General features: G+C 41.4%; 1 protein-coding gene across 3 annotated transcripts in view; it reads right to left on the bottom strand.

Moving 5' to 3' along the window:
- Positions 1-5,194: 5,194 nt before the first annotated feature.
- LOC143898551 (telomerase-binding protein EST1A) overlaps positions 5,195-15,367 on the bottom strand; it is an 87,139-nt gene continuing 76,966 nt past the window's right edge. For all 3 annotated transcript variants that reach the window (XM_077408124.1, XM_077408118.1, XM_077408131.1), the window contains 3 exons: positions 11,507-11,727; positions 10,497-10,578; positions 5,195-10,119 (listed from right to left, as the gene is read on the bottom strand). In XM_077408124.1, coding sequence (XP_077264250.1) covers positions 9,983-10,119; positions 10,497-10,578; positions 11,507-11,727 — 440 coding nt within the window. In that variant the 3' untranslated portion in view covers positions 5,195-9,982. The remainder of the gene's footprint in view (positions 10,120-10,496; positions 10,579-11,506; positions 11,728-15,367) is intronic.

Below are 15,367 nucleotides of genomic sequence, written 5' to 3'. Positions count from 1 at the left end.
CAGTATCGGGGTTGCCGGGACGGCGAAAAAGGAAAAGGAAATGCGGAGAGTGCGACAGACTGCGAAATATAATAGGTCTGAGTTACGGCCACGGCTGTGTGGTCCTGCTTTGACCCCCCGGTCGCGCGAAGGTAGTTAGCTTTGAGGCTTGACACGCGGTGCATGACGTACACAACGTACCGGGCCGAAGCGGCCGCGGAGGAGAGCAGTGGGTAGGTGGTGGTATAACACGGCTTTCGCGAGTGCGAGGAGGCGCTACGTCGCCTTTGTTCGTCCGACGATGTTAACGCCAGATCGGCTCGCGCTTTTATTACCGTATATGATACCTTATCCGTGCCCCGCGCTATCGCGATGATGCTGGTCGCTGATCAACCTGCTGCCTGCGTTTACGAGGGAGCCTCTCGTTTGCGCAACCGGAGGAGGATTGTTGGGGTATCTCTCGTCGCTTAAATTAAGTTACTTAACGCCGGAACATGGTGTTTACTCTGTACTTATATATATACTTATACTCTAGACGATAGAATAAATGTATGGACATAGCTATAAAAATATCGGAGAGAGGCTCTTTATTTGTCTTATTAAATAATAAAAATCGAATTAGTAGTAACAGAAACAGCCGATATTTTCTGCGGGCAAAGAGTACTTTTAGCATACGTTTAAAATATTTGTTTATAAAAATAAGAATATAATAAATTTTTTAATGTAACATTATCAGAGTAAAAATTGTGGACTATTATGGACTATTATGGAAAGATCCGACTTTGACGGTACTAACGTTATTCCTTGAGGGAACGGGCTTTTTGTCGCCGGGGTAAGAACTGGTAAGAGCAAGAGCGCGATTACAGCATTTCGTAAGTAACTCAGACGAGCCAGAAGCGCTCCGACGAATGCAGAGAACGCATTTACGAGTGAACTGCGCGTGAAAGGCGAGGGACATCGCCTGAACTCGCTCCTCGAGGCCTACCTGCATCCGCAAACATTGCATAAGAGTTCGGAAACGGAATTTGCGGCTCGAAGGGAGAAACAATAACAATTTAATCGCACGATTAAACACGTGACGATGAATCACTTTTACTAAAAAATTACGTCATGTACAGTTACGTAATTTCAACAGGAACCACAAAAGTCATTATTGGCGTCATTGCTCAGGTAAGAATAATTAACGTATACGCGCATATCTTTATCGATTAAAAAATTATGTTACATTGCTTCGTAATCTCTTTTTCAAACTCTCTATGTAAAATCTGGATTCACAATAAATTAGATTAAGATAAAATTAGATTAGATAAAACTTTAAGGAAATAAAATTATTAATAAAAAATTATTAAAATTTTAAAGAAGATATAAATACGTAATGTATTTCAATTCAAAAAAATATTAATCCTAATTTTGGACAATACATATCGGAAAAAATAAAAAATATATCTATATAACGTTTTAAATAAAATCATAAAATATATTAATAATATATCAATAAGATATAAGAGCACATTTATGTATCTTACGGAAAGCAATGTCAAATTGATGATTAAAACAGCATAAATTTATTAAGTATGCATTCTCGAAGGAAACAAACTCAAGAGAGCCTCGAGATCGCGCTCACCGAAATTGACGACGTACGATTATCGCCGCGTTCGGCGCGATGAAAGAAGTTACGCCCAAGTCGAAGTGGATGCCCACGGAGCCCACCCGGCGCGATCGAGAGTCATCCAGTCGCCGCTCGCCGCGGCATTCTGGCTCACGGCCAGCTGACTTCGCGGGAACACACTACCGGCCCCGATCGAGGCCCCACGTACGTAGATACACCCACACGCGGACGAGTGAGAGCGCGGTGCCCATGCCTACCACACGTGCAACGACCCCGTGAACTTGAACTTGCGCCGGTCTCGCTCGTCTCGTCGCGGTGCAACCTCGAATCGTTCGCCGAAACGTTGTTAAACAGCGCGAAAAGAAAAGGGTTCCCGCCCCCGACCTGCATCCGCGCGACGAGGGAAAGAGTTAATACGCGCTTCATCTCTGCAGCGCGCGTATGAAAAGTACACGCGCGGGAGAAGTGCGGTCCGTTCGCGGAAGGAGACAAGTTGGGAACGCACGATGATGTTAATCGCTACCGGGAAACAGCGGGGGCTCCTGGCGCGCAACGTGGCTCGCAGCATCGCCGCGCCGCGCTGCCGCGGAGACTCCGGGGAGCAACATACGCGCGTTTCCTCGCGCGTGTCAGGATCCGGTGTGCGAGGCGATTGTGGGACCGCGAGACCCCGATTTTTGCTCGGCTTCCTCTTCAGCTTCTAAACTTCGAGAACGAAAACGCGAGCCCGCCGCGGCGCGGCGGTTAGATTTCAGATGCGCCGAGCGAGCGGGCGAATCTTTATGCCGCCATATGGCAGCGCGCTGCGACGGCGCGGCGGCCTCTTCCCTCTGTGTTCTCCCGCTGGTTTTATACTCCCGTCAGACAAGTGCGGGCTGTTGTGAATGCGATTATACGTGCTTCTCGCACAAACGCAGCGCCGCCGCAGCAACAACCGACCGGTAGCCATCGTCGTTCGTTCGGATCGCTCGCCAAATTGTTCGCCGACCATTTGGAGTCGTTTAATTCTGTATACCCTCAAAGAATCAGCGCAAACGAACTTTCCTCATTCGTGACAAAGCTCAGAGGAAAATATGTGCGAGCCAAAGCGACTGCTAGTTAATTAACTCTGATTTTTTATGTCAATTAAACATTTTGAAAGCATTTACGAATGCACTCAGTCTAGTCTTAAACTTGAAAATTTCTTAGCTTGTAAATAGATATATGAATAAGTCGTTCCGTATTAAACATTTTTTTAAATTTTATTCAAATCTTTACTATCGAGATGGTTTTAAAAACTTGAAGAATTACGAGATAGATCTTGTCTCCCGCAAGACTCTGCGCAAAAATGATTTTAAATTTATTATGGAATCCACGCGCGACTGCAGAGATACACGGGTGACTCTGATGCACGGTATTCGCATATCGCTTCTCAACAGAAGAGATCTCCGAGCTATGGTATCGACGATCGACAACACCAAGATGCAGCTCATCCTTGGTGCATCAGCCCGACCGGAGGACGAGGTAACTCGGTATGCGGGTCACCCCGTTCGCCAGTGCGCGTATCGCGAAGATGCATTGTTCGATCAGATAGCGAGTTTACGTTATCTCGCGGCCGCTACTGCATAACTCTCGCGTTGGCCGCCTTGTGCTCCTTCTTTCTCGCTCAAGCGCGCTTTTATTTACATTTACACATAGTTTTATTAAACATATTGGAAGTTCGAAATGTTTCCATCTATAATTAAATATCGGAGACTTGTAAATTTCGCTAAATTTAAATCTGTCAACATTAAAAACGAGCAAATAGGAAAAATGCTTAAAACACATCTGGTAATAATTATGCACGTTGTAACAAAGAAGCGATTCGTAGATAAAATATAAATACAATAAAATATGTCTAGATTATATAAATTTGACTGTTTTATATCATAATTCTTAGATATATCATATGTAGAGGATAAGAAAATAATCATTAAACAGAAGTCGCGCAATATGAAGTGCTAAATGGTTCGCAGCCACCTCCGACATGTGTGCCTCCCGATAAGTTGTTAAGTCTACGTGGTACGCTTTCGTGGTACGGCGTCGACGGATATGCAACGTGAGTACCGTATACCCTTAGTCGCAACAGACGATCGCCTTTCTCAGAATTAGATAAGTCTCTTTATTGGTGATCAGATCACTGCAGCAACAGCAACAGCAACAGCAGCAGCAGCAGGAGCGGCGATGGCGGCGGCAGCAAGTTCAAGGTTGACTGGGTAAAAATAGCCAGATCTTGCCGGACTCTCTCACGGACGGAGAACGCTTCTCCCGCTGCGTCTGTTGACTGTGCTCGACCGGAAACGTACTGTCCGCCACTGATCGCTAAGACATTCCGAAGCTTGTCCATCGAATTCTCGAGTGAAGTCACATACCGACATACTTTAAAAGCAATCAAGCAAATAAATATTCCGGACGTCAAAATTTAAGTACATACGTAAAATGCAATACGCTCATATATTTATTTAAATAGTTTTATAAAAAATTTTTAAAGAGACCACTGCTTGTGTGCCATTTACTCTCTCAATTTCTTACGTTTCCAATTTGTTTAATCTTTAGAGGAATTAGTAATCACCGATAATTTTCTTGTAACTATTTTTTTTTTGCTATCGATCCTTTTGCCAAGCTGGGAAGATAAGTAAAAAAAAAAGATATAATAACAACTATTTTTTTAAGGCAGTGACTTTTTATCTGTTTTAGATTACAAAATAAATAAAAACTGCGATAAAAACGTCTATTAGTCCAATAACAGGGAAAAATATAGTCCGCGTGATAAAACCGGATAATTAGTGACGTAAGACTTGCACTTGAAACGAAATCGTGATGTCGATAATGGATATTGGAATTCGTCGATCGTGACAAGTATGTACCGCTGTGGAGATGCTACAACGGTGCCCGTTGTCGCTCGTACGTGGCTTTCGTGAAAAACGTACCTGCCTGCACAAGTGCACACGCTGCGCACACCTCGCGTAAGAAAAAGAGTAGTATTCGAGATGACTCGGGCGACCTTAGTCGTGCGCCTAAGAGAAATACCGTGCCCCCGCGCGCGGACCTTCGACGATGAAGATATAACGAGGTCGAGCGTGTCAACGACTCTATCATACGACGAGAATCCCCTCCGCGTGCCTCGCGAGCCTAAATCTCGCGAACTAGGTAAAGAGTACGCAAGACAGGTTTAATCTAGAAAAACCTGACGCGCCGGACCCCGACTTCACGCTCTTCGCAGTCGTAATGGCCTGACAAAAATTATACGTTGCATCCTGTCGAGTTGAATAAATCGCCTATTATTAATACATTAGCTGATGTAGTACTAATAATGAGCATGTCTCTACCTATAATTAAATATATCGGAGACACTTGTAACGTTCATTAAATTTAAATCTGTGAAAATTAAAGAAAGGACAAAGTAAGGAAGAGATATTTGGTGATAATCGAGTCTGGTAATTAACGATTAATTTGCTAAAAATGCAATACAGAATATGTAAAGCAAGTTTAACATAAATTATGAGAATTTCGTTCTAATAAACAGCAGAGATTATTATATATACTAAATATCATATAATTGTAATAATTATAATAAGGTACATAATGTAGTAACGCTAGTCTCAATTTTTTATTGAATATTCAAAGTGGTAACACTATTTAGTAGCGACATTTCTCATAATATATAATAAACGATTAGCCTAAAGCTTCCGCTTTCGTAATAGCATCATCCTTATAGTTTTGTCATCACCATCGTCGTCGTCGTCGTCGTCATATCTTCTCCTCGGACGAAATACAAATGAATCGCGTTCTTTTCGTTTCGTCACATAATAATATACGTACATAGATTTATCAGAGATATTGCGAGAATCTAGCATAAAATCGGGTGGGTGTATTTATATATGTATAATTATATATAAATGTATATTTAATTATATATAATTATATATACCTATATACAATGTGGATATAGGTACACTTACGGTGTGAGAGTTATCTCGGAAGCGGAGGACGTTTTTTGAGAGAACGTACCGCGGCATTTCTCGCTTGTCCACGTCCGAGATAAATCGGTTCTAAAAATCACGAAGTCTATCTTACGTCAAACGTCTACCTAGATTTTTCAGGCAACTTCTCTCTCTCTCTCTCTCTCTCTCTCTCTCTCTCTCTCTCTCTCTCTCTCTCTCTCTCTCTCTTTCTATCTAGCACGGGCTAACATGAACTCGATCGCGCGTAAGCCGATTGGAACAGCCGGCGATTACTCGCAGGATCGACATATATGCAATTTCGAAGTTGAAAGACCGGAGTGAGTGAAGTGAAGATATATTACATCGAAACCATGAAAATGAATTATGATGCTCGGGGACGGACAGTCTTATCGAGGTGGCTTATTCGTGAGTAGAGTGTCTATTGCACCACTATGACTATTGCAGAAGAGAACTATTGCGATGATATTGTAAATATACTATGTGTGTGATATGCCCGGAGTACAATTGCAAACTATAGGTACCCTAATTGTTATCCCGTACTAAGCTAAGTGTTGTAAAAATTATCGCTAAACACTTTTCTCTAAAACCGACGGACCAATCGTACGCGAACTGCGTTTTCGGCAAAATAATTGTTCGAATTTTATCAATCAATATTTTATTCGCTCTTTTGTTATTTTCCAATGATTAATCAGTACTACTATTACTTTTCTTTAAATGTAATAAAATAATTCAGTCTCTGAATGACAGACCACTTTTAAATCCAAAGTTTTTGTTTAATAAACTTTATAGAGCTTGGGACACTTTAAGATATTGTCCTCTAACTGTGATTTTTCATGATTCGTCATTTTAATCGTTAAAAATATGTCTCCCGTATGTCTGTCGGTTCAAGAAAACAAGTGTTTCTCGATAATTTCTATTATTGTATTCGCGATTGCAAGGCGCATTCGCGCAATCGATTTCGCTCGCCCATCCATCGCACTCTTACATCTCGAACGTCTGCCTCCATCAAATTAATTATCGGCCGCTTATGGCGACCGGACGCGTACATTAAAAAGGCTATGAAAGGCTATACTTAGAAATTAGTGAAACACAATGACAGTGTACATCGTCGGTGCTTCGAGTGGGCTTCGTCAAACTCCATCAATACGCCGCACTTTCTCTCGCAGTGGAGGTTCGAATAAAAAATTGAGCTAAAAACGGCGACGAGGGGGGGGGGAAGAAGGTGACAGGGGAAAGAAAAAGAAAAAAACGTTAAAATAAACCGACACGCTGGAAGGACGAGAGATATGAACAAGTTCACAGGAGCGAAACTCCGCGTCTCTCTCTCTCTCTCTCTCTCTCTTCCTCTATTTTCTCTTCCTCCGTCCTCTCAACGTGCCGATCTTGGATCTTGTGAAGTATCGTTGACGAATGCTACTTCACCGTCTTCTTACAGCGACATTAAGAAGTACGTATACTTAAATAAGACCTCACCGCGTTTCGCAAAAAGCAAATTTACGGGATCCTACTCGGAAATTCGTGCGATCGTATCTTTCTCGTAGAAATATACTTAAATCCATAAGTATATAGCGATAGAATCCTTGTACAGACATATATATTTGTTTTCGATAGAAAGAAGATATTTTCCCACGACAGACCGGTAGAGATATTTTAATATTCTTACGTCGGGCTTCTTACGCGCCCTTAAAATATCGCTGAACAGACAACCTTACACGACCGAGACTTTCTTCTGCCCAAACGGCGTGGTTTGTCAAGCGGAACATCACGGTGTAACAAAAGGATTCTGCCCGGGCGGTGCAGTGGGTGGGCACTTCTTCTACTTACCGAATCGATTTAATTCGCAGGAATTCCGACGAGACTTCGGACAGCATCGAGATTTATTGTAGCGTACGGGTTTTAGTACGTCGAGCGTTTTTTCCCTTTCCGCTGACTGTGTCCTCCTTCGCTAATCTAATTGTCATTCTCTCTTTCTCTTTCTCTATTTATCCCCCCCTCTCTCCCTCTCTCCCACACACGCGCATACATACATACACACGCGCGCGCACACACACTCTTTAATACACTAGGAGCATTAAGTAACTATCTTATCTCTGTCGAAAAATAGGACATCGTGTTCGCTACTCGATCATCGGTCCCGCAGTTCCTCGCTAGTCGCGCGCATGCCTCGACCACTGTGTGCTTCCTCTTTCTTCCGAAAGATAAACTCGTATACGTATCTGGTAAAACCGAGCAATATTAAAAAACGCGAAGAAAACGCCAACATTGGCGCGCAAGTTGCGTTCGCGCTTTCGACAATTTGTCATGAGAATGAAGCAATATCCCTCTTCGATTCCACGTCACGCAAACTATTTTGCGAATCTTACTTCGCACTCGCAATCGTGGTCTCAATTGGTCTTCCGTAACGACGAAGCCAGGCAAAGTGACATCGCTAGATCGAAGTCGATGAAAAATCTCGTGTCAACGTGATTCCGACACGGAATGTTTATAACAGCGATCGTGCCAACACGTGCGGGATACATTTATTCTTCGCTTATCGGTAAAAGCTAATCTTTGATATTATAAAGAACACCATGGTTGTACAATCGTGCACCTCATGGAATAAAATCCGCTTCGTTTCCTTACGTTAATTTCTAGTCTTAAGCCGGTGAACTATGTAGATGTCAATATATGTGTATATGCTATACAAGCGAGTACTCGTAAGCAATGAGGAGAGATACGCATCTCAGCTATGACGTACATACGTTTGCTTAAAGACGATCGAAAAAGGAATTTCAAAAATCAAGGATTAATCCACAAAATATATTCTCGGCGACAAACACCAGCAATTTTGTTCGAAATTATAATGTAAACAATCAACCTTGCTTGAAACTATTGATATGTGTAATAAAAACCAAATATAATTTTTACACCGCAAATCTAAGTCTTGTTCTTACACGCATAAACGCCTAAGAGTAACACATTAGACTGAAGCTTTTTTTTACATGTTTTTTATATGTTAAATTACGTCATTTAACAGGTTTAATCGTATTAAATTAAAAGTTAATACATCTTAAATGTGTTTTAATACAGCAAGAAGAGCTTTAGCTAAAATAACACACTTGAATTTGCAGCGTATACGAACGTATTTGATCGTTTTTACACAAAAAATGGACGTAGATTTCCGAAAGTAAGCGATTTTCGATCGTTCCTAATATTCCTCGAGGATAAAATCATCAATCGGCGACGAGCGAATGCGCGATCAACGATCACGTTACATCGCTTGTCGTTTTCGATCTTGTCGATATCCCCGACGAAGCATAGTCATTCATTGGAGACGAATCGCCGTTAATAATTCACTTGACAACTTAAAGGTAATAATGTTAAATGACTTCAGCGGTAAGAAAACGAGAGGAGAATCGCCTCGTGGAAAATGTCACGGTGGATTTACGGCGGAACGATAAAAAGATACGTTTCGTGATTGCTAGCGAAACGATGACGCGAACGCATCATCGTCACATCATCTCAAACCCACACACGCCGTACATACGATATAAAATTTTTTTTAATAACGTTTCACACGAACAAAAGTAAATGACGGCAAACAAAATTATATAAAATGGTTATCCAAGCCGCAATAGACGGCTATTATTGATAAAAACAATCTACAAACAGTGATAGCACTTCAAGACAGTAAAGCTCTATTTTCATCGTTTTCTTCGCTTTTTCTTCGAAACATTCACGTCTCCGTCGGTTGTCCCTCGATTTTACATCTGGTGTACTGTACGCCATGGCTCTTTGTGAACGTCCTGGATTCAACGTGTCTTTCGGACCGCCCGGCGCCCGTTACACGTTCCCCGTGTGAAAAGGCTCTCTCTTCGGGATTTTTATCTCTGCACGTTCGAGATACACGGAACAGTTAGGGGGTACAAGGTAGGTAAGTAGTGTCACGCTCATTCACGAGGAGCCTTCGAATAGCTCGCGTTTCCGACAAGCGAAACGGCGAGCGACAGGCTTCCGAGCCTGTTTCTTTCCCCATCATTCGTACCGTACTTCATTCGCAATTTTACGCGACCGCGCACGCTTTGCTTTTTCTTCGGTAGAACTTGCTCCTGCTTACCGCACTTCGCGGTTTCTCCGTAATAGGATTAAAAAAAATTTAGAAAAAAAAAAGAATACCGTCGGGAGAGACAATCTGAATACCCAACCTGCGACAGACTTACGCGCGATAATAACGTGTCGTTTGCGCACAGTCGACGGTCGATCGGACGCGAAGAAGATCCGTCGGCAACTAACGAACCTTCTTTTTCTTTGTCTACTTCTTTTCCGTTGCGTTTGGTCTTGTTTGACGTTTGGTCGGGCTCGCGCGGCAGGAACACGGGAGATTTCTCGTCAAGTGAGAATCGGAATTTCGTCGCAATCACGTCATATCGCCTCAGCCGAGTCCAGCCCATTGCATGAAATCGGGAACTTCTCTCACGGGCACGTCCCTGGCCAGAGCCTTCACCCTGAGGTTCCGGTCCTCCGTCAGCAGAACCACCTCCCGTCTCAAACGCCTCGGCTGTCCCTCCTCTGTTAAGGCAAAAGCCGGGATTTCCCCATTTTTTTTATTGAGCTTAAGGACCTCCTGCTACTAACTCATTTATATTCTTGTCCCGAAAGTCTTTGATAAATTTAAACTAGCGAAATACCGCCTCTATAGATATTCTTCGGCAAAGTTAGAAGAAAAAAAAGTTTCCTCTTAGATATCCTTTAATAAATCTAGGAAAGAGTATTCTTCTAGAGATAAATTTAGACTTCAGTATTAAACAAAAAAAAAACATTTTCTTCTATAAAAAGTTTAACATCGAATGTATGATTCAATTAATTATGTGAACGAGAATAATGATTGGAACTATGCAACAAATATTTTAACGCGATATGACATGAACTTTATGGTAGGTACTTACCTGCGCTTGCTTGATCCTTGTTAATTCTGCAGAGACTGAGGCACGTAGTTAATATTCTATCGTCGTTCCGTGTCAGTCCATCCTAGAACAAGACGATTGAAATTCCGAATATACCGATAAACTCGAGTAAATAATTACGTTTTAGTAGCGACAAATAGCTAAAAAGAGAACCGAACTTCCGAATTCAGGGCAGAAATTGTCATCGAAATTGAGTTTCCGATTCGATCACGAAAATTATGTTAGTACCGAAAATAATCAGGCACAAGCCGCAAATGCTGCAGAAAATACTTTGAACGTACACCACGTGAGTGTTCTCCGGCTCGTTATTATAACATTCGCGCTTCAATGAACACCGTGTCCGGAGTGCCTTGCCTACCTTTCTTCGCTACCATTGGTCTTTGGCGCGACTGGTTTGTACTGTACCGTGGTTACTTTCTGCGTGTACTGTTGGAATCCTATCGACTGAATGTCACAATCGATTCGCTTTATCGTGTCGCTTGTCGTTGCCCGCCGCAGGCGTTTAGATATAAAGTCGCAATGAAAATAACGACCCCCGTAATAATTTGCATATTCAAATCGATTGTCAGAACCGATTTTGTAATCGCCATTGATACTCGAAATCGCATCATTTGCTTAATAAAATGTAAAACATACCGATGTGTGAATTGGAATTAACGACGACGAAATACTAGATTCAAGAGTAATAATAAAATATGAATAATCAATTTTTCTTGGACTAAAGAAAAAATGCAAGACGAAGAAGAGGAAAAATGTGCGCATTAATTCCCTCTCCAAATAGCTCGCAATAGCTTTGGAGAATTTTCCGAGATTGTTAGAGAGAAAAAAAAGGGTGGAAGAAGTAAAGGACTATTCATTGGAAGTCCTACATCTAGCCGCGGTCAACGATCGATGCAAATTTGCCTTTTAAATACCTCAGCAGACCGAATACAGTTACTTAAGAATGTAAGCGTATCGAATTGTCGAGAGGTTTGTTCAGCTTCTTTACTTACCTTGTCGCAATTTTCCTCGACCGTAAAAGTGCTGGATGTGAGAACGGTGCCCCTCGTGGTTAAGCACCGGATCGCCGGATTTCGGCTTCTCGCGAAGGCCAGTGCCGCCTTGGCATTCTCGGCAACTCGCGCCAAATGCTCAGGATTTAGAGCCGCTTTCGACGCTGGAGGACAATCTCTCGCATCGGCGCCTCGAGCTAGACCTTCGAGTTCACTTAGTACTGCAACAACAAAAAATATTTCCGCTCGTTAAGCACGTGCGAAAAGGGCTATATCGAAAGTCACGCGCATGTCTCGCGAGACTACAAAAGAATCAAGATTAATCGCTGTTAAATGAGTTATGATGAAAAATGCATGGATCTTGAAATTTTAATCCTTGTATAGAAGAGAAGAAAAAGAATTAGGCGTAAAAAAATAAATTTACAATTATAAAATACGTGATTGTGATTCATATAACACTGGTTCTACACACTGCTCAATTAGTCATAATGCTTCATTATTATACGTAAAAATATAAAATTTACATTTATGTTAAAAATGGTAAAATTTTATAAAATACAAGGTATAGAAATAAATAAGTAGATACGATGAATCCTCTCAATTTCATTCGTACAATTTATCGATGATCTAAACGCAGACTGATTCATTGAAAGATTATTTGTATCTTCTCCGAAATTCTTTACACAGTTACACAAATATAAATAACTCGGATTAAGATCTCTCTCTTGAACAAAATCCAACGAAAAGAAAAATCGTGTCTGGTGACTACCACTTTACGTTGGTCTACGTCTACGCGAACATATTCACTCGGCAGAATCGATCTCGCCTTCACGGCCGAGATTGAGGAAAACGGGATGGCGACGTGTGCTGTTAAAGCAAAGAACCATCATAGCTGCTGATGCGCTCAAAAGCCACTCGCCCCGACGATCGGCGACCGCCATACCGATATCGCCCATGTACCGATCGTAGCCAGAAGGCAGCCCGCGGTACGCCGCTGCCATCGAGCCCCATCGCGAGCGTTTCAAGCCGCATACATGCATTCATGTATGAGCCGTGAGAACCTAACTGTGAACGCTCACCGTTGCTCGCCATCGGAGAGCCAGACGGGCCCGTGGTCGGCCGACTGGCCGGCGAGGTCAAAGGGCAGCACGCCGGCCGATTTTGCATGAAGGCGCACTTTCGTTTTTCGACCCCACGGCCCGCACGAACGACAAAAAGGAAAGGGAGAAACGCACGGAGCGAACGAGTAACAAGATTGAGCAGAAAACATTTTTTTCTTTTTACTAGAGAGTGATGACGCGATTTGATTAAACTTTCTTCTTTAAACTTTTGTTGTCATTATTAATTTGATGTTCGCAAACAAAAAGAATTTCTCAACTTGGTAATATTTTGATATTTTGTCAATTTGTTGTCTTTAGAGACTGGTCAATTGAAATTATAGTGATAGAATTTACAACAGAATCTTTAAAACGAGACAGAATCAAAAAGTTTTTTATAATCTCTATTGAAAAGATAATATGATAAATTCAGAGTTCGATTTCGTTTTATTTCGCAGTTTGTCATCTTCCAATTTTTGTTCATGTTCTCCGTACAAACAGATTCATTGAATTAATTCAGTGAGGAGGACGGGGAGAGAGAGAGATTATCACGAATGCTGGTGAGAGGAGCTTTATCGACTTTATTCGCCACAGATTGCCGCGCGAGCGCGCACAGAAAAGCAATCTACGGAAAATGCAAATGGGAGATTCACCAAACTTTCCCCCGACTCGATAAATTAACTGACTGCCAGCCTTATCCTCCTTCCAGACCCGACCCCCGAATGAACTGGCAAGGGCAGTCGCGGTAGTGGACGAAGTTTGCGAGACAGGGGGACGGAAATAGAAAGAATAATATCTGCGCGGAGTGAGAGAATAGGGGAAACGGCATTATTTATCACGGGCTTGCAGACATCATTTATCACCGCGCGATAAATATTCCGTTGCTGAAATATCGACATATGCAGTAATCAATCTTTAAATTATGCGCGATTAGACGTTCGACTAAAATAAATTAAAATAACTGCTCTAACGGCGGATATACAATTTTAAAAACCAATCTCAGTTTTTTAAACTTTGCAATCCATTTTTGTAACATTACTTAAATGCTTTATTTCAGCGATCTATTTCTTAGATATCCGCATCTCAATTTCCTAGGTTCAAGTTCGTTTAGGTTTTGTTAGTGTTTTACCCGGCTGCTCCACTTCCTTATAATTTTTTATTTCCAAACGAGATGTTTCGTGAGTAAAGTGACGTAGTCGAAAAAGCTTAACAAATGTAATGAGCCGTGACTAATCGATGATCGCGATAACGCTCATCGAAATCCACGAGGCAAAACGTTTGTCCTTGCCCTATCGCAACGGCCGCGACCTCACCTAACAAACGTTTTGGCATTCAAAGCTGGAGGATCGACGGAGAATCCATGACAAAATAGGATGCGGACAGTGACGTAAGCTTCCGCAAAATACCAAATACCGTGTCCAGATTGGCACCGTGAGTCGATTTTGCTGAATCAACGATTAGATCAGCGTTAATTGGCAATAGGGATGATGATTGATGAGCCTTTCGATTTTCAACGGCCTTGAACCTTGACACCAGCTTTGTCTTCTATTGAACGCTAAAGCAACCGTGTCGCGTACAACTTTCACGATCTTAAGAAGATCTTCGTAAATTCGATATTAAAAGCTCATTTTTCACATTACTGCTTTAACGTGACGTTTTGTTTAATTTAGTACACTAAATTATTGCAACTTCGCTAGAAAAGGTTTATCCACAGGTACATACATCTGAAAATCGAATGCGATACAAATATGCGTTTTAAGATAAGTAATCACAAAGTAAATACATCACAACTTGAATTAGAGACTCGAGTAGTTAAGATATACGCGCTCGAGGCAATAAATGCTCCGAATATCCGTCTTGTCGTCGTAGCCGTAACTCCAGTCGCATTTACTACGAAGCACCGTGAAAATGTCAGTCGCACCGTGGAAGATTGTAAATTTATCGCTGATTGCGTTTCGCTGAGTAGCGAGTGTCTATAAACTGCGACTATTAAAAAAGAAAGAACCGGTCGCGTCGTTCCGTCGTCCTATGCGTCATCGTTGTTGTCATCATCGTCGACCGATTGACAGAAACGAGCGTCCTGTACGCATTGTCGTGTTGTAAAAACACGCGCGATCGGAGTGTGACGTGTGATTTGATGATTCCATTGCCGTGACAGCCTTCTGTTCAACAACTCCAATTGAATCTAACTCTTGTAATAGAGAGAAATATTTATAAGAAGGATCATTATCTTTAAGAAATATAATTAAATATAATTATATTTTAAGAAATATAATATCTAAACTGAATTTTGAGCTGAATTTTAATCGAATTAATCGAAGCTGAACTTAACGGGATATTTCTGCTAATTAATTTAGAATTATATCTCTCCTATAACTGTTTGTTATTCTTTATGATGTACGATAGTATACAGTTACCATGCACTATCCCAATCAAATAATGTTCGTCGAATAATAAGTAACAGATTCTAATGACGTAATTTATTATGTTAGTCGAGTATATCATAAGGTTATTTAAATTGAGTATCATGAACAACCTGTATTGAAGTTTCATGTTATTACATTCTTTACGAAGATAGATCCCGTCTTCTTCCTCGACAAAAATTTGGTTTTTTGAAGGCCATTATCAGTTATAATAAATTCTCTCTCAACATTAAATATTCCAATAATTAAACGAATCACGGATTAAAATTCTAAAATAAGTTAATTCCATCCAAAAAATGTAAGTTTTGCTCCTGAAGTCTAACTTGTAAGAAAAAATCGAA

Source organism: Temnothorax americanus, unplaced genomic scaffold, assembly GCF_048541705.1.
Source record: "Temnothorax americanus isolate GAGA-0224 unplaced genomic scaffold, ASM4854170v1 Scaffold1, whole genome shotgun sequence".
NCBI classification, from domain to species: Eukaryota; Metazoa; Arthropoda; class Insecta; order Hymenoptera; family Formicidae; genus Temnothorax; species Temnothorax americanus.
Note: the sequence above shows the minus strand (reverse complement) of the source record. Positions and strands in the feature narration are given on the sequence as shown.